Consider the following 24,935-nt stretch of genomic DNA (forward strand, 5'->3'; position numbering starts at 1 on the left):
GTTAAGTTATTAACCATGCACATAGTGTCTCAAGTTCTAAGTTAGTGCAAAGATGACCTACCTTTCTATTCTTGTGTATTTCACTCTCCTTTCTACTTTGAATAATCAGAAAAATGGTTTTAATATTTTACAGATTCATCTTAATGAAAATACTAATATATAGTTTTTTGCTTTTATAGGTGATTGGCATCAGGGGGTATGCAACCTATTTACATGCCCACGGCATAGGACTATTAAGAGTGTCACAAAAGACCCACGGTAAGTCTGCATCATTGCATTTTGTCTATAAAACTAAATCTAAATGGTAGATCCTCTTTATATTAAAAAATACAAAATTTTTATATGTTTTATCTACTTTGAAAATGTATGTATACACAATCATCACAGCTAACATTTACAATTAGAGTTAAAAAAAACAAAAACCCAATAACACCACACACACACACACACACAAATACCCACAAAATCAAACACATCCTTCCTCTCATTTGATTTATCAGATTTATGACACAATCCACTATAGGCATATAAAAATATATCCACAGGATTAGCAAGTAGCCTTCACTTACTACACTTTCTGAAATGCAGAGCAGCCAGGACAGCAAAAGGAACTCTACCTTTCTTATGTTCCTCCTCCTATCAATATCTGTACTACTTCTATGTATATAGGTTCTTTAACTGACGCTCAATCTGGACCACATGTAAAAGTCCCAGGGAACTTTAAAATACTGATATTTGGGATTCTGAAGTAATTGTTCTATGAGAGGACACAGGTGTGTTTCTAAAGGTCTCAGGTGATTCTAATTAGAGCCAGGGTTGAGAAGCTTCCTCTAAATCTTCTCAGCCTCCCCCTTCAAGCCTTTACTTCTTATTTTTTTTATCTTAGATCTTTCTCTCCTGAATACCTACCATACTCGAAGCTGGTTTGGATTCTCTATTTTATCTGCCCTCCCAAATATATCATAAGGCCCTTAGAAGGCAAAAGCATCTCCTATTCATCTTCTTGAAATCTCCCACAGTGTCTCCATAGTGCCAAATACATAGACAGCAGCATCAGCCTCTATTTACACAGAATCTATTTTATCCTTCTGTATTAACCCTAATAGGGGTAGCATTACTATGCCCATAGTGCAAGTGAAGAAACTGAAGTCCTAGTCAAAGTTAAATAACTTGCCCCCTAAGTATGTAACTAAAAAGTGATACTTATACTCCACCCCGGATCCACCTGATTGCAAGTTCCTGCCTCTTGCAAAACAACAAGAAGCTTATAATCGATTGGGTTTTAGATAATGTCAATTTCTAAAAAGCACATAGAAAGCTACGCAACATCACTAATTATTAGAGAAACGCAATCAAAACCAAAATGAGCTATCACTTCACACAGGTCAGAATGGCCATTTTCAAAAAACGTACAAACAATAAATGTCTGGTGAAGGTGCGGAGAAAAGGGAACCTTCCTACACTGTTGGTAGGAATGTAAATTTGTACAACCACTATGGAGAACAGTATGGAGGTTCCTTAAAATTAAAATTAAAAAAAACTATCATATGATTCAACAAACCCATTCCTGGGCATGTATCTGGGGAAAACCATGCTTCAAAAAGATACAGGCACTCCAACGTTCACTGCAGCACATTTACAACAACCAAGACATGGAAGCAACTTAAATGTCCATCAACAGAGGAAGGGATAAAAATGTGGTACATACACATGATGGAATATTGCTTAGCTATAAAGAAACGAAATAATGCCACTTGAAGCAACATGGATGGACCTAGAGATGATCATACTAAATGAAATAAGTCAGACAAACATACGATGTCACTTATATATGGAATCTTAAAAAATGATAGAAATGAACTTATTTACAAAGCAGACACAGACTCACAGACTTTGAAAACAAACTTAGGGTTACTAAAGGGGCAAGGGGGCAGAGGAGAGATGAATTAGGAGTTTAGGATTAACATGTGTATATATAGTAATGCACACTACTATATATAAAACAGAAAGTCAGCAAGGACCTACTGTATACCGGGAACTCTTCTAAATATTCTAGAATAACCTATATAACTGAACCACTTTGTTGTACACTTGAAACTAGCAGAGCATTGTAAATAAACTCTACTCTACTATAAAATAAGCATTACATTTTAAAACCATAATAAATAACTTGGTGCCAATTAAATACTCTCAAAAATTAAACAATTATTTATATCAGCATGTGAAGTTGTTGAAATGGTGGTTCCATAAACAAAGGTAAGGGAAATAGAAGTCAAAATGCACTTAGTCAAATTTTTCAATCATCTAAAATCTTACAATGAACAATCTATGGCTTCTCATTTAAGAAGAGCTGCTTCAGGTTGAGAGTCTTTAGGCGATAAACTATTCATTCCTCTGCCTTTCCAGAAATAAATCTTCCTGAAATGTCTCATTATCTTTCTATGAAATGAAATAGTTTCTTAAGGAAAAGGGAAATTATCATGTAAGTGGGTGATTTTTGCTGGAAGAACCTCCATTCAGAAAGATGACTCAAGGGAAAGAACAGCCACTTCATTCTGATATTATGACAGGACCACAAGGTAAACATTAGGGTGATCGGATTTTTCTGTGTAGGCCATGCATTTAAAAAACAAAAGATTAATCAAAGGCAGATTTTGGCCCTCTCCTGCCATCTGCTCATCACGCAGTTAATCAGAAGAAACAGGGTCTGCACACTGTGCTAAAGCTGAGTAGAGACATGGGGGAAAATATTCAGAAGACTAAAATGGAATTAAGCAGGAGAAACACGTTTTAAAGGCTATTCATTTGCAAATAGAATCAGGTAGAAATTATACATGACTCATGTATAGATAAACATTTTTGCTATTTCTCTGAGATCTTCTATTAGAAAATGAGTAGTTAAGCCACATGTTAATTCTACCAACTAGCTAATGAAATAATTCATCCAAATTCACGTTTGTCAAAACCTAGTGATGAGGAGGCATAACTACCAAAAGAACGCCTGCAAATAGGAGACAATTTTTGAAGGTTTGTGGCTTAAAAAAAATTTCTCCTGAAGAAATTTCAGGCTGCAGCTGGTGTGTAGCTAAGGGGTTAACGTCTGTGAGCTAAACTTCCTTAAAGCCTCTCAATAGTGAGGGCCACACTATTTCTCAAGGCAGCTACTGCAGAAAGCTGTAATCTAAATTTACAGAGAAGCAAAGAACCAAACCCCACATCCCCCACCTTGTTTAAGATTTAAAAGTGTATCCAGTCACTTTCTAACTGCATTTTGTATATTCTATAAGACAATTTTGGTCAGAAATTAAAAAAAATTTTTTTCAATGAAATATATATCAGCACCAATGAAACTAAAAAGCATACCAAATTTATCTTAAAGTATATCTAATACATCATGGATGTTATGCACTTGATATGCTTTTATTATAATCTGTGACTTTGAAACAGAAAAAGTACAAATAAAAAGGGCAGTTGAACATGCTACCGAAGTCATAAATAGATTTTTTTTAAAGCACTGCCATTGCAAATTATCTTTTGCAGTAAAAGGTGCTATACATTTTTTAGTACTACTGTTTCACCAGTGACATAACCCACAAATTATCCTACTGAAAGAATCACAAATCCCTCCAGCAAACATACCTTTGAAAGATACACAGTTACACGGTGTGGAAATTGCCACAGGAGACAAAATGGCGGCTACAGGAAACTGGGCGGCAGGTTACCAATTTCTAAGAGCAGAAGTGGTTTTGAAGGAACAAGTGAGAAAGAAAAAATAACCTAAGCTCCTCAAGATAACCGCTAGAACAAGCCAGAAAGTGAGGAAGTGAGTAAAGTGGAGGCTGCAGCTCTCTCACAAAGGAAGTGAATGCTCACTTCTGGTTTTACCAACCAACTCATTTAAGTTAGATTTAACCCACTGGTCACGTCTGGCATTTAGTCCTCAAATAACATAACATATATACACACACTCAACAACTGGTGTTAGTATAAAAATGTGTGCAATCTTCAACTTAAAAGGTGGGGGGGGGTGTTCTAAAAATTAAGGTTCATACCGTCTGATTCCAATGATACGAAGTTCCAGAGAAAGCAGAATTATGACAGAGGTGGACTGGTGATCGCCTGGTGCTGCTGTCTGGGGACTGCGAGGGAAGACCCACAGAAAGGGGCACAGCGGGGCTATTTAGGGTAAAACATTCTACATCGTGGCTATACAAATTAAGTATAAACTGGCCAAGTTCCTCAAACTGTACACCTTCGAATGAGTGAATTTATTGTAAGTAAATTACAGTAAAATTATTCCAAAAAATTACTTTAAAAGCTTAAGGTTCATAACTTGACTTTTCAGATTTTGGAAAAAAAAATTTTTTTCCCCCAAAAAAGCATGTTACAAATGGTGAGTAAGTTTCCAGGCTAATCCTTCCCTTCCCCAAAATGTGAATCGTAATTTGGGTGAAAGCAAGTAGCCTGGGAAGTCCACCGAGTCCAGAAACTTCAGAATTAGGTTCACTTTGCACTTTAAGCCCTAGCTGATGGAAGGAGGGGCTTCCCTGTGGTTCAGCAGTAAAGAACCCACCTGCAATGCAGGAGCCGCAGGAGCCACAGGAGGCTCAAGTTGGATCCCTGGGTTGGGAAGATCCCTTGGCGGAGGGCATGGTGACCCACTCCTGTATGCTTGACTGGAAAATCCCATTGACAGAGGAGCCTGGCAGGTTATAGTCCAGAGTCACAAAGAGTCAGACATGACTGAAACGACTGGCATGCACACAGACCACAGGAGAGAGGGAAACCGATGTCAAAACGTAGACGCAGGGCTAGGACTGGTGGCTGGTGATGCAAGGCAGAGGTGGGAAAATCTTAGAAGACTTAGGAAGCATAAGCATAAGCGGGGCACTTCTGCCCTTGATCAGTCTCTAAGCAAACCTGTAACTCATACTTACTAGCTGAAGAGAGGGGAAGCCAGAGGTACTTATGCTTTGTCGATGGTACTGGCCAAGGTTTGGTGGGAGGGTAAACTGTTTCCTTATTTCCGCAGAAGAATACCTTGGGTTAAAACAGAAAAATCTAAATGAAGTGGTTACTTTAAAGCATCACAGCAATTATAGATACAATCTCTGATATCACGTTAGAAAACTGATTCCTGAGCTGGGTGACTGGCAGAACTTACTAAAATGCCCTCAGTGGGCTCTGAGTGGACACTAGGGCTTTAGGGTGATCATATACTCCCTTGAGAAGTTCGCAGAAGCGAGGAGGCCTGCAGACAGGGCACTTGCCCAATACTGGAAGGATGATGGCTTCTCAGGCGCACTAGTGGTACAGAACCTGCCTGCCAGTGTGGGAGATTTAAGAGGCCCCGGTTGGATCCCTGGGTTGGGAAGATCCCCTGGAGAAGGACATGGCAACCCACTCCAGTATTCTTGCCTGGAGAATCCCATGGACAGAGGAGCCTGGCAGGCTACAGCCCAAAGAGTCGCCAAGAGTGGGACATGGCTGAAGCGACTCAGCATGCAGGCGCGCACTGAAGGATGACAGCACAAGGAGGAAAAGTTTGGAGCCCAAACAAAAGACCCAGGGCGCTTGGCTCCTTCTTCCCAGCCCATTCAGAGGCACAGTTTCCGAGCGAGGACATCTGGCCTCTGACGACAGTCCTTTAAGGCCAGAGTCGCCATTTTGAACCAGTCACTCTCCTTTCAGCGGTGGAGCACTTCCGGTTGCTGCTTGCTATCATGGAAAATGCCAGAGAACTGCTTTATGGACACCTCTACCTCTCCACAGGCACCTTAGGTGCTACCTGGAATTGAAAGTGCTGTAATTGTTCCAAACTGCTCCAAGTGAGTGATCCTTCAAGTCAGTGGAAGTGACCCTGCTGAGCCCTCAGACAACATCCCTGCAGGCAGAAGGGGCACAGGAAGAGTCCCGCTCCACATCCACACCTGCTGGTGGGTGGCACTGACCAGCAATATCCCAGACAATGAGCAGGTTGGCTTTTATTATTAGTATTATTACTATTATCAGACTAAAGAAATTATTTTCTTCTTTTTACGAATATGTACTTGTCTGTGTCAGGTCTTGGTTGCAGCATGAGGCATCTTCGTTGTATATGTGGTATTTCTCTTTGCAGCTTAGTTGACCCCTGGGCATTTTGGGATCTTAGTTCCTGGATCAGAGATCAAACCTGTGTTCGCTTCATTGCAAGGCAGATTCTTAATCACTAGGGAAGTTCTGAGCAACTTGACTTTTGTGTGGGAAAAGTCAAAGCGTTCATTCATTAGTCATTTGTAACCTGGAACTCATTTTCTCATTGTCAGTCTTTGGTGGCTGGATTCTAACGCTAGTTCACAAAAGTGTATTTAAACCACAATGAGGCCACTAGAAGAATAACTAGAAACTAACATTATTGAGGACCAAATGAAACCCTGTATTTGAAATAAAGGCACTTACTCCTTGGAAGAGAAGTTATGACCAACCTAGATAGCATATTCAAAAGCAGAGACATGACTTTGCCGACTAAGGTCCGTCTAGTCAAGGCTATGGTTTTTCCAGTGGTCATGTATGGATGTGACAGTTGGATTGTGAAGAAAGCTGAGCACTGAAGAATTGATGCTTTTGAACTGTGGTGTTGGAGAAGACTCTTGAGAGTCCCTTGGACTGCAAGGAGATCCAACCAGTCCATTCTAAAGGAGAGCAGCCCTGGGATTTCTTTGGAAGGAATGATGCTAAAGCTGAAACTCCAGTACTTCGGCCATCTCATGTGAAGAGTTGACTCATTGGAAAAGACTCTGATGGTGGGAGGGATTGGGGGCAGGAGGAGAAGGGGACAACAGAGGATGAGATGGCTAGATGGCATCACTGATTCGATGGACATGAATCTGAGTGAACTCCGAGAGCTGGTGATGGACAGGGAGGCCTGGCGTGCTGCGATTCATGGGGTCGCAAAGAGTCGGACACGACTGAGCGACTGAACTGAACTGAACTGAACTGATACGTCCAACATAGAGATATCTACACTTTAAAAATTATAACTTAAAATATTTAAATATTATTTTAAAAATCTTATTATATTTTCTCTATTATAAAGTATACTAAGGACATAGTTATTAACTTTCCTCCATGATGAGGTTTCCAACATGATCTGCTTGGGTCCTAATCTCAGCAATGTGGTGCATCTAGAGAGGCAGAAAAGTTGTCTTGATCTCACCTGTGGCGTCCATTTTCCCAACCCAAGAGTGCCTCAATTTCCTTTCAGGGTTGACACCCTCATGTTGTACAGGTACAACTACCAATCAAAGGGATGGACGTGTAACCCAATACAAGACAATTCTCTCTCCTTCCCAGAATCCTGAATGATGAATGGAAAGACAAAATGTGGTATATCATACATGGAATATTATTCAGCAACAAAAAAAGTACTGATATATACCATGATATGGATGAACCTTGAAAACATTACATTCAGTCAAAGAAGCTAAACCAAAAGACCACATACAGTATAACTTCTTATATGAAAAGTCCAGAATAAGCAAATCTATAGAGACAGAAAGCAGATGAGTGCCTAGGGCTGGGACGATTGAAGACAAATGGGGAGTGACTGCTATTGGGAATGGGGTTTCTTTTAGGGGTGATGAAAATGTTCTAAAATTAATTGTGGTGATGGATGGTCAACTCTGTGAATATACTGAAAACAAGTGACTCATACATGTTAAATGTGTGAATTGTGTGGTATCTGAATAATTTCCAAATAAAGATGAGGGATAACAGATACAAGTGTGTGTGTGTGTGTGTGTGTGTGAGAGAGAGAGAGAGAGAGAGAGAGAGAGAGTGAGTGAGTGTTCTACAGAGACAAGAGTGAATGAAGCCAAGAATTTAGCATGATAACCTATAATGGAGGAATACTTTCAGATTTTAATCTACAGTGCTCAACAGGCTGATTTTCATTACAAATTCAACAGTCACCAATTTCTAAAAAAAAAATCAAGAGGCTAGACTATTATCCAAAACAAAAGGCCCATCTTTCACAAACAACACTGCATCTTGTTTTTCGCACAGGGACCCAAACCAGTAGAGCAATCACTTATTTGCTTATTTCAGAAGGTGACCATAGTCACGAAGGGTGGAGAGAACTACGCAAAGGTCCTTTTCCGTGACTGAGTTGACTTTTCACACATAAGACTGACAAACTGACCCTGTGACTTCTGCTTCCAGGTCCTCCCCCACAAGGCTTCTCAAATAATGAGTTTTAGTTTTCTGGCCATTCTGAAGTCCTTCCTGTCATAGACCAGAGAGGTCTACCTGGATATCTGAAAACGTTCATGAAAGAAAGTGGCATCGTGAGAGAATTATACAATGGTGGGAGGGACAGGTTCTTGCTTTCATTTTGTCCAACAAAAGCCCAATAATTTTTTCATCATGCCATCACAACGTGCTTGCTCCCCGACCCTACATAAACAGCTGGTGTTCCTGTTGCAATCCTCCACATCAGAGCTATACAACGGATCTTGTTCCCTGACACATCAAGCCTGCCCCAATCTTATTTCCTGTCTCTACAAAAGGCAATTAAACCTGTCCCTTCAAAACTGTCAAATAAGGAGATGAACTGTTTGTCCTGAAAATTATAACAGTGAACTTTCCCACACAGAAAGGAACTGCTTCTTGTTCACTTAAAGAACTTCCAAATAAAATAGTTCTGGAGAGGCCTTGCTGCTGCTGCTGCTAAGTCACTTCAGCCATGTCCGACTCTGTGCGACCCCATAGACGGCAGCCTACCAGGCTCCCCCATCCCTGGGATTCTTCAGGCAAGAACACTGGAGTGGGTTGCCATTTCCTTCTCCAATGCATGAAAATGAAAACTGAAAGTGAAGTCGCTCAGTCGTGCCCTATGCACATTTAAGCTAGCAAAAATAAGCTGGGGTAATAATATATGTTGGTCAAGCTATGGGAAAACCCCTGTGGGTTCTGTATTGGTTCAGTGTCTCTGGAAGATAATACTGCAATAGGAGACAAGAGCTCTAGAACTTGTTACTCTTTCATCTAACCCATCTCACCTGGGGAACATACTCCCTGGACTTCATACAAAACTACAATTTGAACAAAAATGAGCATAAGAACTCTGTATATGATAGCAAATAATCGAAAATAACCAACATTATTGGGGAGAACATTAGGGTGAACACTGACTACGTAACAGGATAAAATACATGAAATGTTATTTGACCATTTAAATATTTGTATAGAAATGTGCATAAAGAAATAAGGTACAAGTAAAAAGTAACATGAGGAACTGAATACAAATATTCAAAAACATGTGTATAAATAAATATCCCACAATGTTCAGAAAACTTTTTCGTAGTTATATAAAAGGAGTTTAATAACTACCCCAATTCAGCTTTTTCTCCTGTAAAGTTGCTTCAGGTCATCATTAAAAAAAAAGAGTATGTACATATAAAGTGCCATGCAGGCTTAGATGCACTACTGGGTTTTTTTAAAAGAGTACGTAAACATTAGCTATTATGTTTATTAATATGGAACAAAAAATCAGATAACCCAACCAAGGAAAGAGCTCATACAGGTATGGTGTCCATCCAGGTATTGTGTGTGGGTTTTATTCCTCTGCATTTGAGACTCAGATCAAATTCAGTATGTCTAAGATAATTTTTAGGATGCTAGATTTATATCATATTTCCTTGATGAGCTAAGATACCTTTCTTCTAATAACTTGAACTGTTTTATAAATATTATCTTCTCTATTTGCACAAATATCAGTCAACACCACTGCTCTAGGGTCAGAATGGTGAAATCGAGTGGGTAGCAAAGCCGTGTGTTTTTATTCTCAGACTCTTAGACCCCCACCCCAGTCCTGAAGCAGCATGTCTCCTGGTGTGGCCTGGAAAGATAAACTTTTAATCAGGAACTTCAGATGATTTTTATGTGCCAGAAAGCCTAAGATTCACTGATGTGCAAGCCTATGAGAGAGTGGCTGGTTAATTCATTAATTCATAAAACACTGAGGGTATCCACAGTGCCAGACTCTCTGTCAAGTACTAGGGAGTGAAGTCCAAGAAGATACCGTTGCTGCTCCTGGAAGTCCAGTAGATGGGAGGGAGGAGGGCAGATGGATAACTGAATAATTATAATACAATATGATAAGCATATTGTGCAGCAATGTGCACAGTGCTTTGCGAGCAAAGAAGAGAGTTACTAATTCAGCCTTGGAATACTTAGGAATGCTTCCTGTTCCAGGAAAAGGAAACTTTGGGACCATATTTTGAAGAAAAAAAAGAAGTCAGTAGGAACAGGACTGATGGGGGAAAAAAACAATGCATTTCAAGCATTTTTAACATTTTTTAACATTTCATGACATTAGGTTTCTATACTCCTACTTCAAGTATTTTAACCACTGGGTTACCCTATTTTTCTTAACAAGAGGCATAGCTAGAAGAGTAAAGAAAGAGTCTGAACTCAGTGACTTGGTCTGAGCTTTGCCATTTGCCAGCTGTTCTGTATTTAAGTACATCAGTTAACCAAGCTGGGTCTTTGTTTCATTACATGGAAAATGAAGGGGCTGGGCTATATGATCTCCTGGGCACCTTTCCAGCTCTAACTGGCAAAGATGCCTAAGACTTTCCAAGCGGAACAATGAGCACTGTCATCTACATCAGCAGCTGTGCTAGGAAACTGAACAGCTCCAGGAGGCTTCTCTCTGGCTTTCATACCAAAAGGAAAATTCTTTCACTCTATGCCTGTACGGCCAGCAGCCAAAATGGTTGGAAGGATTTTTATAACTGATGAAAAAAAACACAACCTTGTCTATAAGTATTTAAAGAGGTTTAGGATTTTCCTGAATCTGACATGTTTTAAACAACAGTGAAAGGACTGGAATAAAGAAAAACAAACATATAATTTACTCTGAGTTTACATATAGTTACTCTTCAGTTCAGCTCAGTTCAGTTCAGTCGCTCAGTCTTGTCCAACTCTTTGCGACCCCATGGACTGCAGCACGCTAGGCCTCCCTGTCCATCACCAACTCCCGGAGTTTACTCAAACTCATGCCCATTGAGTCGGTGATGCCATCCTGCCATCTCATCATCTGTCGTCCCTTTCTCCTCCTGCCCCCAATCCCTCCCAGCATCAGGGTCTTTCCCAATGAGTCAGTTCTTCACATCAGGTGGCCTAAGTACTGGAGTTTCAGCTTCAGCATCAGTCCTTGCAATGAATATTCAGGACTGATTTCCCTTAGGATGGACTGGTTGGATCTCCTTGCTGTCCAAAGGACTCTCAAGAGTCTTCTCCAACACCACAGTTCAAAAGCATCAATTCTTCAGTCTCAGCTTTCTTTATACTCCAACTCTCACATCCATGCGTGACTACTGGAAAAAAAATAGCTTTGACTAGATGGAACTTTCTTGGCAAAGTAATGTCTCTGCTTTTCAATATGCTGTTTAGGTTGGTCATAACTTTTCTTCCAAGGAGTAAGCGTCTTTTAATTTCATGGCTGCAGTCACCATCTGCAGGGGTTTTGGAGCCCAAAAAGATAAAGTCTGTCACTGTTTCTACTGTTTCCCCATCTATTTCCCATGAGGTGATGGGACCAGATACCATGATCTTCGTTTTCTGAATGTTGAGCTTTAAGCCAACTTTTTCACTCTCCTCTTTCACTTTCATCAAGAGGCTCTTTAGTTCTTCACTTTCTGCCATAGGGTGGTGCCATCTGCATATCTGAGGTTACTGATATTTCTCCCAGCAATCCTGATTCCAGCTTGTGCTTCATCCAGTCTGGCATTTTGCATGATGTACTCTGCATATAAGTTAAATAAGGAGGGTGACAATATACAGCCTTGACATATTACTTTCCCTATTTGGAAACAGTCTGTTGTTCCATATCCAGTTTTAACTGTTGCTTTCTGACCTACATACAGATTCATCAGGAGGCAGGACAGGTAGTCTGGTATTCCTATCTCTTTAAGAATTTTCCATAGTTTGTTGTGATCCACATAGTCAAAGGCTTTGGCATAGTCAATAAAGCAGAAATAGATGTTTTTCTGGAACTCTTGCTTTTTTCATGATCCAACGGATGTTCGCAACTTGATCTCTGGTTCCTCTGTCTTTTCTAAATCCAGCTTGAAATCTGGAAGTTCACAGTTCACGTATTGCTGAAGCCTGGCTTGGAGAATTTTGAGCATTAGTTTGCTAGAATATGAGACGAGTGCAGTTGTGAGGTAGTTTGAACATTCTTTCGCATCGGAATGAAAACTGACTGTCCAAAGGACAGTCCTGTGGCTTTTCCAGACCTGTGGTGGCCACTACTGAGTTTTCCAAATTTGCTGGCATATTGAGTGCACCACTTTCACAGCATCATCTTTTAGGATTTGAAATAGTTCAACTGGAATTCCATCACCTCCACTAGCTTTCCTGGTAGTGATGCTTCCTAAGGCCCATTTGACTTTCCATTCCAGGATGTCTGGCTCTAGGTGAGTGATCATACCATTGTGATTATCTGGGTCATGAAGATCTTTTTTGTATAGTTTGTCTATATATTCTTGCCACCTCTTCTTACTATCTTCTGCTTCTGTTAGGTCCATACCATTTCTGTCCTTCATTGTTCCCATCTTTGCATGAAAAGTTCCCCTGGTATCTCTAATTTTCTTGACGAGATCTCTAGTCTTTCCCATTATATTGTTTTCCTCTATTTCTTTGCATTGATCACTGAGGAAGGCTTTCTTATCTCTCCTTGCTATTCTTTGGAACTCTGCATTCAAATGGAATTATCTTTCCTTTTCTCCTTTGCCTTTAGCTTCTCTTCTTTTCATAGCTGTTTGTTAAGGCCTCTTCAGACAACCCTTTTGCCTTTTTGCATTCCTTTTTTTGGGGGGATAGTCTTGATCCCTGCCTCCTGTACAATGTCATGAACCTCTGTCCATAGTTCTTCAGGCACTCTGTCAGATCTAATCCCTTGAATCTATTTGTTACTTCCACTGTACAGTCATAAGGGACTTGATTTAGGTCCCTCACCCAAGGTAAGAGAAACCCAAGTAAGATGGTAGGTGTTGCAAGAGGGCATCAGAGGGCAGACACACTGAAACCATACTCACAGAAAACTAGGCAATCTAATCACACTAGGACCACAGGCTTGTCTAACTCAATGAAACTAAGCCATGCCCGTGGGGCAACCCAAGATGGGTGGGTCATGGTGGAGAGGTCTGACAGAATGTGGTCCACTGGAGAAGGGAATGGCAAACCACTTCAGCATTCTTGCCTTGAGAACCCCATGAACAGTATGAAAAGGCAAAATGATAGGATACTGAAAGACCAACTCCCCAGGTCAGTAGGTGCCCAATATGCTACCAGAGAAGAGTGGAGAAATAACTCCAGAAAGAATGAAGGGATGGAGCCAAAGCAAAAACAATACCCAGCTGTGGATGTGACTGGTGATAGAAGCAAGGTCTGATGCTGTAAAGAGCAATACTTACTGCATAGGAACCTGGAATGTCAGGTCCATGAATCAAGGCAAATTGGAAGTGGTCAAACAAGAGATGGCAAGGGTGAACGTTGACATTCTAGGAATCAGTGAACTAAAATGGACTGGAATGGGTGAACTTAACTCAGATGACAATTTTATCTACTACTGCGCGCAGGAATCCCTCAGAAGAAATAGAGTAGCCATCATGGTTAACAAAAGAGTCCGAAATGCAGTACTTGGATGCAATAGCAAAAATGACAGAATGATCTCTGTTCGTTTCCAAGGCAAACCATTCAATATCACGGTAATACAAGTCTATGCCCCAACCAGTAACGCTGAAGAAGCTGAAGTTAAACGGTTCTATGAAGACCTACAAGACCTTTTAGAACTAACACCCAAAAAAGAGGTCCTTTTCATTATAGGGGACTGGAGTGCAAAAGTAGGAAGTCAAGAAACACTGGAGTACAGGCAAATCTGGCCATGGAATGCGGAATGAAGCAGGGCAAAGACTAACAGAGTTTCGCCAAGAGAATGCACTGGTCATAGCAAACACCCTCTTCCAACAACACAAGAGAAGGCTCTACACATGGACATCACCAGATGGTCAACACCAAAATCAGATTAATCATATTCTTTGCAGCCAAAGATGGAGAAGCTCTATACAGTCAACAAAAACAAGACCAGGAGCTAACTGTGGCTCAGATCATGAACTTCTTACTGCCAAATTCAGACTCAAATTGAAGAAAGTAGGGAAAACCACCAGACCATTCAGGTATGACCTAAATCAAATCCCTTATGATTATACAGTGGAAGTGAGAAATTGATTTAAGGGACTAGATCTGATAGATAGAGTGCCTCATGAACTATGGAATAAGGTTCGTGACATTCTACAGGAGACAGGGATCAAGACCATCCCCGTGGAAAAGAAATGCAAAAAAGCAAAATGGCTGTCTGGGGAAGTCTTACAAATAGCTGTGAAAAGAAGAGAAGCGAAAAGCCAAGGAGAAAAGGAAAGATGTAAACATCTGAATGCAGAGTTCCAAAGAATAGCAAGGAGAGATAAGAAAGCCTTCCTCAGTGATCAATGCAAAGAAATAGAGGAAAAGAACAGAATGGGAAAGACTAGAGATCTCTTCAAGAAAATTAGAGATACCAAGGGAACATTTAATGCAAAGATGGGCTCGATAAAGAACAGAAATGGTATGGACCTAACAGAAGCAGAAGATATAAAGAAGAGGTGGCAAGAATACACAGTGGAACTGTACAAAAAAGATCTCCATGACCTGGATAATCACGATGGTGTGGTCACTCACCTCAAGCCAGACATCTGGAATGTGAAGTCGAGTGGGCCTTAGGAAGCATCACTACCAGGAAAGCTAGTGGAGTTGATGGAATTCCAGTGGAGCAATTTCAAATTCTGAAATATGATGCTGTGAAAGTGCTGCACTCAATATGCCAGCAAGTTTGGAAAACTCAGCAGTGGCCACAGGATGGGAAAAGGTCAGTTTTCATTCCAATCCCAAAGAAAGGCAATGCCAAAGAACGCTCAAACTACCACACAATTGCACTCATCTCACATGCTAGTAAAGTAATGCTCAAAATTCTCCAAGCCAGGCTTCAGCAATACATGAACCATGAACTTCCTGATGTTCAAGCTGGTTTTAGAAAAGGCAGAGGAACCAGAGATCAAATGGCCAACATCCGCTGGATCATGGAAAAAGAAAGAGAGTTCCAGAAAAACATCTATTTCTGCTTTATTGACTAAGCCAAAGCCTTTGACTGTGTGGATCACAATAAACTGTGGAAAATTCTGAAAGAGATGGGAATACCAGACCACCTGACCTGCCTCTTGAGAAATCTGTATGCAGGTCAGGAAGCAACAGTTAAACTGGACATGGAACAACACACTGGTTCCTAATAGGAAATGGAGTACGTCAAGGCTGTATATTGTCACCCTGCTTATTTAACTTCTATGCAGAGTACATCATGAGAAACTTTGGACTGGAAGAAACACAAGCTGGAATGAAGATTGCTGGGAGAAATACCAATAACCTCAGATGTGCAGATGACACCACACTTATGGTAGAAAGTGAAGAGGAACTAAAAAGCCTCTGGATTAAAGTGAAAGAGGAGAGCGAAAAAGTTGGCTTAAAGCTCAACATTCAGAAAATGAAGATCATGGCATCCGGTCCCATCACTTCATGGGAAATAGATGGGGAAACAGGGGAAACAGTGTCAGACTTTATTTTGGGGGGCTCCAAAATCCCTGCAGATGGTGACTGCAGCCACGAAATTAAAAGACGCTTACTCCTTGGAAGAAAAGTTATGACCAACCTAGATAGCATATTTAAAAGCAGAGACATTACTTTGCCGACTAAGGTCCGTCTAGTCAAGGCTATGGTTTTTCCTGTGGTCATGTATGGATGTGAGAGTTAGACTGTGAAGAAGGCTGAGCGCTGAAGAATTGATGCTTTTGAACTGTGGTGTTGGAGAAGACTCTTGAGAGTCCCTTGGACTGCAAGGAGATCCAACCAGTCCTTTCTGAAGGAGATCAGCCCTGGGATTTCTTTGGAAGGAATGATGCTAAAGCTGAAACTCCAGTGCTTTGGCCACCTCATGCGAAGAGTTGACTCACTGGAAAAGACTCTGATGGTGGGAGGGATTGGGGGCAGGAGGAGAAGGGGAAGACACAGGATGAGATGGCTGGATGGCATCACTGACTCGATGGACGCGAGTCTGAGTGAACTCCGGGAGTTGGTGATGAACAGGGAGGCCTGGCTTGCTCTGATTCATGGGGTCACAAAGAGTCGGACATGACTGAGCGACTGGACTGAACTGAACTGATTCCCACTAGGAATCAAGGCCTAGTGGTTTTCCCTACTTTCTTCAATTTAAGTCTGAATTTGACAATAAAGAGTTCATGATCTGAGCCATAGTCAGCTCCCACTCTTGTCTTTGCTGACTGTATAGAGCAGCAACACTCTTTGGTTGCAAAGAATATAATCAGTCTGATTTTGGTATTGACCATCTGGTGATGTCCATGTGTAGAGTCTTCTCTTATGTTGTTGGAAGAGGGTGTTTGCTATGACCAGTGCATTCTCTTGGCAAAACTCTGTTAGCCTTTGCCTGCTTCATTCTGTACTCCAAGGCCAAATTTGCCCGTTACTCCAGGTATTTCTTCACTTCCTACTTTTGCTTTCCAGTCTCCTATAACAAAAAGGACATATTTTGGGGTGTTAGTTCTAGAAGGTCTTGTAGGTCTTCATAGAACCATTCAATTTCAGCTTCTTCAGCATTACTGTTCAGGGCATAGACTTGGATTACTGTGATATTGAATGGTTTGCCTTGGAAATGAACGGAGACCATTCTGTCATTTTTGTGATTGCATCCAAGAACTGCATTTCAACTCTTTTGTTGACTATAACGGCTACTCCATTTCTTCTAAGGGATTTTTGCCCACAATAGTAGATATAATTGTCATTGGAGTTAAATTCACCCATTCCAGTCCATTTTAGTTCACTGATTCCTAAAATGTCGATGTTCACTCTTGCCATCTCCTGTTTGACTACTTGCAATCTGCCTCGATTCATGGACCTAACATTCCAGGTTCCTATGCAATATTACTCTTTACAGCATAGGACTTTATTTCCATCACCAGTCACATCCACAACTGGGTGCTGTTTTTGCTTTGGCTCCATTCCTTCATTCTTTCTGGAGTTATTTCTCTACTGATCTGCAGTAGGATATTGAGCACCTACTGACCTGGGGAGTTCATTTTTCAGTGTCCTATCTTTTTGCCTTTTCGTACTGTTCATATGGTTCTCAAGGTAAGAATACTGAAGTGGTTCGCCATTCCCTTCTCCAGTGGACCACCAGAACTCTCCAACATGACCCATCCATCTTGGGTGGTCCTACAAGGCATGGCTCATAGTTTCATTGAGTTAGACAAGGCTATGGTCCATGTGATCAGATTGGTTAGTTTTCTGTGATTGTGGTTTTTAGTCTGTCTGCGCTCTGTTGGAGAAGGATAAGAGGCTTACGGAAGCTTCCTGATGGGAGAGACTGACTGAGGGAGAAACTGGGTCTTGTTCTGATGGGCAGGGCCATGCTCAGTAAATCTTTAATCCAATTTTCTGTTGAAGGGCGGGGCTGTGTTCCCTCCTTGTTATTTGCCTGAGGCCAAACTATGGTGGAGGTAATGAAGATAATGGTGACCTCCTTCAAAAGGTCCCATCATGCACTGCCACACTCAGTGCCCCCGACCCTGCAGCAGGGCACCGCCGATCCACACTTCCGCTTGAGACTCCCAGACACTCACGGACAAGTCTGGGTCAGTCTCTTGTGTGGTCACCGCTCCTTTCTCCTGGGTCTAGTGCACACAAGGTTCTGTTTGTGCTCTCACAGTGTCTGTTTCCTCAGTCCTGTGTAAGTTCTGGCGGCTCTGTGGTGGGTTAATGGCGACCTCCTCCAAGAGGGCTACTGCAGGTCTACTGCACCCAGAGCCTCTGCCCCCACAGCAGTCCATTGCTGACTCGTACCTCCTCAGGAGATGCCCACAGTTCTGTCCCAGTCTCCGGGTTCTGGTGGGCACAGGGTCTATTTGAGCCCTCTAAGTGTCTCTCCCGAGTATGGAGTTTGATTCTAAATGCAATTTTGCCCCTCCTACCATATTGGTGGGGCTTCTCCTTTGCCCTTGGATGTGGGATATCTCCATAGTTACTCTGAGTAACTAACAACTATGAAACACTCAACAACTACAAAGTGTAAAGTACACAGCTGGTAATAAATAATAATTAGAGACATCAGTAGGTGGCATATATATAGATGTAGCCACAATCACAGAGTATAATTAAACCTTGCTGAATAGCCATTTTGCAGGACTGGAAATGATTTACACCAAATAAATGGTGAAAGAATGTCCTTCCCTAAACTTCCTGAATTATAAGCTTAGGGCACTATCATATAAAAACAATAATAAAGCTTTTAAAATTTATTGTATGTATGTAGAAAAACTAGCTCTAAATGATGTAAATAACACATAGCTGGATCACAGTTCAGGGCATGGCTAAGGTCTGACAGCACTAAGCTGGCACAGAGCGAGAAATTCCCGGAACTGACCCTACAAAAACGATCTAAGGCTTTTTCTGAGATGTATCCTCAGATACTTTCAGTGAAGTATACCTTTAAATTTGAAAGGTTACAAAATTAATTTTTATAACAAATTTTATATGTATATAATATATAATGTTATAACATATATAATATATAGATAGATATATTCTATATTACATATCTATTAATAATATTATATATTATTTATATCTATGTATACATCTATCTCCATCCTTGCATATATATAAATGCATACATTTTGAATAATGAATTCATCAGAAGTTCATCATTCTGAGGCTTTAAAATAAATATTTCAAGATTTAGAGTTTCTCATATTTTCCCCCTCTTCTCATAAACAGATATGCCATAAATGTACAACTTCTGCAAAGATGATTCAACAGGTGGAAACAGGACTACAAAGAGAAGTCTGCTCCTATTAACAAGTTGTGGAACTTATGTGTCTTCCTCACAGGGGAGTCCCACATCCCTTTCACTCAGAAAATTCCTCTGAATACAGAAGAATATTTATTAGATGACTAGTGTTTGGGGATTCCTGCAGCAAGCCTAAAGAAGAAGGATACTCAACGTTTTCAGTGATTCTCCAAAGGATCCCCTCCCCCTAGTCCCCAGATATCACCTTGTAAGTTAGTTTCTCTCCTGTATTAACACTACCTACTAGTGAGGCAGTATAGTCACTGAAAAAAACACCTGTAAATACTGAGTGTTTTTTATTTGTAACTGTTTGCTAAAAGGGGGGTGTTCCCCAGAAAAATGTGCTGAGATATAAAGAAACAGATCTAACACAGGTAAATTTAAGTTCTCAAAGAGGAAAGACATAACAGGAGCAGAAGTAAAATTTAAAGAAATATTGTTGAGAAAGATAACCAAGACATGGAATTGTAAAGCTCTACAAACTTCCATCACAGCAATACAGAGAAAATTAAACCATCATAGTAAAAGCTGAAAATCAAACAGAAGTTGTAAATACTCTTAAAAACATTTAGGGAAAAGACATGTTACCTTTGAAGTGTAATAATAAGACTAATAACTGACTTATCAACTGAAAAAGTAAAGTCCAAAACCAATCTTTAAGGTGTTGAAAGAAAACAACTACCAAAATAGAATTTTCTACCCAGTGAAAATATTCTTCTAAATAAAGGATAAAGACTTCATCAGATAAACAAAAACTGAGAGAATTTATTACCAACAGAGTCATACTCAAAGAAATAGTAAAGAGAGTTCTTCAGACAGAAGGAAAGTGGTTCCAGCTGGAGGCACAGAAGTGCTGAAAACAACGAAATGCATCAGAAGGGTAAATAAGTGAGTAAATCTAAATGATACAATAAAACAAAATGACAATAATATGGAATTTTAAATACACATAGAATTAAAATATATAGCAATTACACAAAATGGGGTTCATACGTTCTAAGGTTCTTGCACAGTCTGCAAAATGATTAAAATATTAATATTAGAATTTTAATAAGTCATGTATGTAGTGTTGTGATCCTATGGAAACAAGAGACTGGGTTAAAAAATAGGAAAAAAAAAAAAAACACTGTAGGAGTTTAGATTTAAACTCAAGTAAAGACTTGAACATAGGACCTGAAACCATAAAGCTCCTGAAGAAAACATCGTAATAAGCTCTGAGACATAGGTCTTGGTGATGGCTTTTTGAATCTGACTCCAAGTGCAAAAGCAACAAAAGCAAAAATAAACAAGTGGAGCTACATCAAACCAAAAAACTTCTGCACAACAAAGGAAACAATCAACAAAATGAAAAGGCAACTTGATGGGAGAAATGGAAGAAAATATTTGCAAATCATATATATGATAAGGGGTTAATATTAAAAAATATATAAATAACTCAAACAACTCAACAACAACAAAAACAAATAATCTGATTTTTAAACGGACAGAAGATCTGAATAGATGTTTTTCCAAAAAAGACAGGTACATGAAAAGGTGTTCAACATCCTTAATCATCAGGGAAATGCATATCAACCACAATGAGACAGCACCTCACAATAATTAGAATGGCTATAATCAAAAAGGCAAAAATAAGAAGCATTGGTGAGGATGCGGAGAAAAGGGAACCCTTGTGTACACTGGTAGTGGGAAATTCATGCAGCTATTGTGGAAAACAGTATGGCGTTTCCTTAAAAAGTTAAAACTAGAGGTGCTATGTGATCCAGCAATTCTACTTCTGGGTATTCATCCAAAGAAAACGAAAACACTAATCCCAAAGGATAAGTAAATGCCATTTTCACCACAGCATTATTTATAACAGCCAAGATGCGGACACAACTAAGATTCTATCAATGGATAAATGATTAACGAAATTACACACATACACATACACACAGGAATATTATTCAGCCATAAAAAAGAATGAAATCTTGCCATTTGTGACAACATGGATAGACTTCAAAGGCCTTATGCTAGATGAAATAGCTCAGAAAGAAAGACAAATACCACAGGATCTAAAACAAGCAAAAACTCCATCACAACCAAGTTCATAGAGAATACAAAACAGATTAGTGGTTGACAATGGGTGTGGGGATGGAAGAAATGGGTGAAGCAGGTCAAAGAACAGGACAAAAGAACAGGACATCATACCCAGTTTCAAAGAATAGCAATATAAAAGGGACATCTACTTTAGAATTTTACCTAGGATTCATCTTGCTTATTTCTGAAAACCAGGAAAGAAATTGAAAACTGTAATGATTTGTAACATAGTGAGACTTTTATGTATAATGATCTCACTTACTCCTCAAAATGACCTAGGGAAATAAGTAGAATAGCTTAATTATTTTAAGATCCATCTATGTTATAGTGTGTATTAATAGTTCCTTCCCCTTTATTATAGAGAAATATTTCATTTGCATAACTATAGCACAATTTGTTTATCCACTGGTTGATGGATATTTGAGTTATTTCCAGATTTTGGCTATTACAAAGCTGTGGAAGTCTTTATATGGACATATGCTTACATTTCTCTTGGGTAAATGCCTAGATGAACTGTTTACAAAGTAGTAGGAATAAGTTATGCAAAAATAGCCAAGAAAAAGCTTGTGCAGCTATAGTAGTTGTTCTTGTTGTTTAACTGCTAAGTTGTAGCTGACTCTTTTATGACCTCATCAACTGTAGCCAGCCAGGCTCCTCTGTCCATGGGATTTCCCAGGCAAGAATACTGGAGTGGGTTGCCATTCCCTTCTCCAGGGGATCTTCCCGACGTAGGAATAGAATGAATGTCTCCTGCATTGCAGGCAGATTCTTTACCGACTGAGCTACCCAGGGAAGACTGTAACTATAGCAACACCAGACAAAAAGAACTTAAGGGCTAGACACATAACTACAAAGAGGACATTTCCTAAATGATCAAGTATCAATTCATCAGAAAGATATAGCAATTCTAAATATATATATACAAAATAATAAAGGCTCAAAATGTTTATAGCAAGAACTGCAGAAGAGGAACAATATCAAATCCTCAATTATAGTGAAAATTTTTAACATACCTCATTCAGTAAGTGATAGATTTTTTAAAATTAGGGATATATGGGATTTGAACACGATAAACAAACTTGATATGATTAACTTACATAGAAAACACAACTTCTAGTGACAAAGTACATATCCTTTCTGTGTACAGTGAACAGTTTACCAAAACTGACCATATAATGGGCCATAAAGCAAATCTTAACAAATTTCAAAAGTGAGAAATCATATATAGAGCAGGTAGTCTGACAGTGGTGTGGAATTAAAATAGAAGTCAACGAAAACATGCTAGTTTTGTAAAGTATTTTCTTATTCTTGCCAATGGCAGAATATTAAGCATCATATTCTTTATGTTTGTGCACATAGGTTGAATAAATGGATTTTAAAAAACTGATTAAAAACTAAAAAAAAAGAAAAATCATATACAATATCTAGACATGGTAATAGTTATCAACTATTCCATTTTTAAGTATGTAATATTTTATTTTAAATATAAAAAGTATTAAAAAGAACACTGCAAAATATCTGCATCCTAGTTTTGTCTGCCAGTTATGCAGGTTCCCTCCCCACAGACAATCCATATACGTCTCTTGGGTACCTTTTGCGCACATGGAGTATATACACAATACATGCATATATGCTTTCCTTCATTTTTTTTACACAGTGAGAACAGAATACTTGAGATTCATCTATGTTCTAAAGTGTACCAATAGTTCATCCCTTTTTTGATGAAGCATTACATCAAATGGATATACTACAACCTGTTTATCCATTCACTGTTGCTGCTGCTGCTGCTAAGTTGCTTCAGTCGTGTCCGACTCTGTGTGACCCCATAGACGGCAGCCCACCAGACTCCGCCGTCCCTGGGATTCTCCAGGCAAGAATACTGGAGTGGGTTGCCATTTCCTACTCCAATGCATGAAAGTGAAAAGTGAAAGGGAAGTCGCTCAGTCATGTCTGACTCCTAGCAACCCCATGGACTGCAGCCCACCAGGCCCTTCTGTCCATGGGATTTTCCAGGCAAGAGTACTAGAGTGGGGTGCCATTGCCTTCTCCATCCATTCACTAGTGATCAGCATTATGCTTTTCTCCCCTAATAGATAAGGACATAAGAATGCCCTCATTCTTTTTGCAGTTGTATATGTATTCTATTATACAGATGGGAAATGATTTCTCAACTAGTGTCTTTTATGTTGTTTATAATTTTTTAAAATTGAGATACAACTGACATATAAAATTATATTAGTTTCAGGTATATAACATAATGATTCAGTGTTTGTAAATATTGTGAAGTGATTGCCACAATAAGTCTAGGTAACATTTGTCACCGTATATAGTTACACAATCTTTTTCTTATGATGAGAACTTTTAAGATCTATTCTCCTATCAACTTTTAAATATGCAACACAGTATTATTAACTATAGTCACTATACTATGCATTACATCCCCATGACTTATTTATTTTAAAACTGGAAGTCTGTACCTTTTGACTCCCTTCACCAATTTTGTTCACTCCCCACCCTCTGCCTCTGGTAATTACCAATCTGTTTTCTGTATCTATGGGTTTGTTTTTTTTTTTGGTTTTTTGTTTGTTTGTTTGTTTTTTATGAGTTTGTTTTGTTTAGGTTCTACATATAGATAAGATCTGGCTCCCCTGGTAACTCAGTAAAGAATCTACCTGCAATGCAGGAGACCCTGATTTGATTCCTAGGCCGGGAAGATCCCCTGGAGAAGGAAACGGCAACCCCCTCCAGTATTCTTGCCTGGGAAATCCCATAGACAGAGGAGGCTGGTAGATTACAGTCCATGGTGCTGCAAAAGAGCTGAACATGATGTAGAGACTAAACTCCCAAAGGTGAGATCATATGGTATTTTTTTTTCCTCTGACTTATTTCACTTAACATAATGCCTTCCAGATCCATCTGTGTAGTCAGTCACAAATGGCAGCATGTAAAAAATTTTTTGAGGGACTTCCATACTGTGTTCCAAATTGGCTGTACCAATTTACATCCTGTGTTGTTCCAATACTTTTGCCAGCACAAATGATGCTCAATAAATTGCACATTTGTTAATTTATACATTTATATGTATATCTCTGGAATAAAGTCCTACAAGTGGAACTGCTGGGTCAAAGGATTTGTGTTTGTCCTTCGTAGTATTTTACCAATACTTGAGCCAGCAATGTAAGAATATACAAAATGGTTTCATCAAATTTAAGAGTTAATGAACGAATTGGCTATTCTGCCTATGGTTATCTGTAACTATCCTGTAGAGTCAAGATCTGTTTGCATTATTAAACAAAACCAAGATCTTCACTGAGGAGCTTTTCTGCCTTTTGTGGGCAGGAAGCTGTCATCTAATGAAGTTAATCCCTTTGTTTACAGGACAACTGTAAAATTCAGGGCTGTAAGGTTGATTACCTCCCATCAGACTGAAGATCTGGTCTAGATATACTGAGACTGTGGTCTCAATGAAAAGGACTCAAAGTGAAGGTCAAGTTGGCAGCTGGATAATCAGTCTGATGCAGAACTATGAGAGGTCAGGTGGCAGATCTAAATTTGGTCAGGTTTGAGCTAGGGGTTGTGTTCCCAGTAGGGGTGAGAGCCCTATACCTCGCCACCTATGGTTTCTCACTCATTTCCCTAGCAACCCATCACACAGATGGCTGTATGTAGTACCTGCAATGATGTGGTCAGAAACTGCGGTCCTAGAGCAAAGCCATACAACTTTGCTAGAGAGCAACTGAACCAACTTCTATTTGAGTCCTCTTTAGGGAGTCTACTCAGAGAAAACCCAGGTCACAAGAGCTCTCAATAAGCCAGTCATAAAGGATTCTCAAAGCAGTGTCTGAACACAGAACTACATATGGAA

At 39.7% G+C, this 24,935-nt stretch overlaps 1 protein-coding gene across 2 annotated transcripts in view; it reads right to left on the reverse strand.

The window, feature by feature from the left end:
* The window catches only part of DOCK8 (dedicator of cytokinesis 8), a 235,049-nt gene that overhangs the window by 172,014 nt on the left and 38,100 nt on the right, over positions 1-24,935 (reverse strand). The window contains exon 2 of one of the 2 annotated variants that reach the window (XM_013965961.2): positions 4,938-5,040. In XM_013965961.2, coding sequence (XP_013821415.2) covers positions 4,938-5,040 — 103 coding nt within the window. Of the gene's footprint in view, positions 1-3,639; positions 3,752-4,937; positions 5,041-24,935 lie in introns of those variants that run through there. The other variant, XM_018052045.1, reaches the window with a different exon arrangement.

The sequence above is a fragment of the Capra hircus genome, chromosome 8 (genome assembly GCF_001704415.2).
Source record: "Capra hircus breed San Clemente chromosome 8, ASM170441v1, whole genome shotgun sequence".
Taxonomy (NCBI): Eukaryota; Metazoa; Chordata; class Mammalia; order Artiodactyla; family Bovidae; genus Capra; species Capra hircus.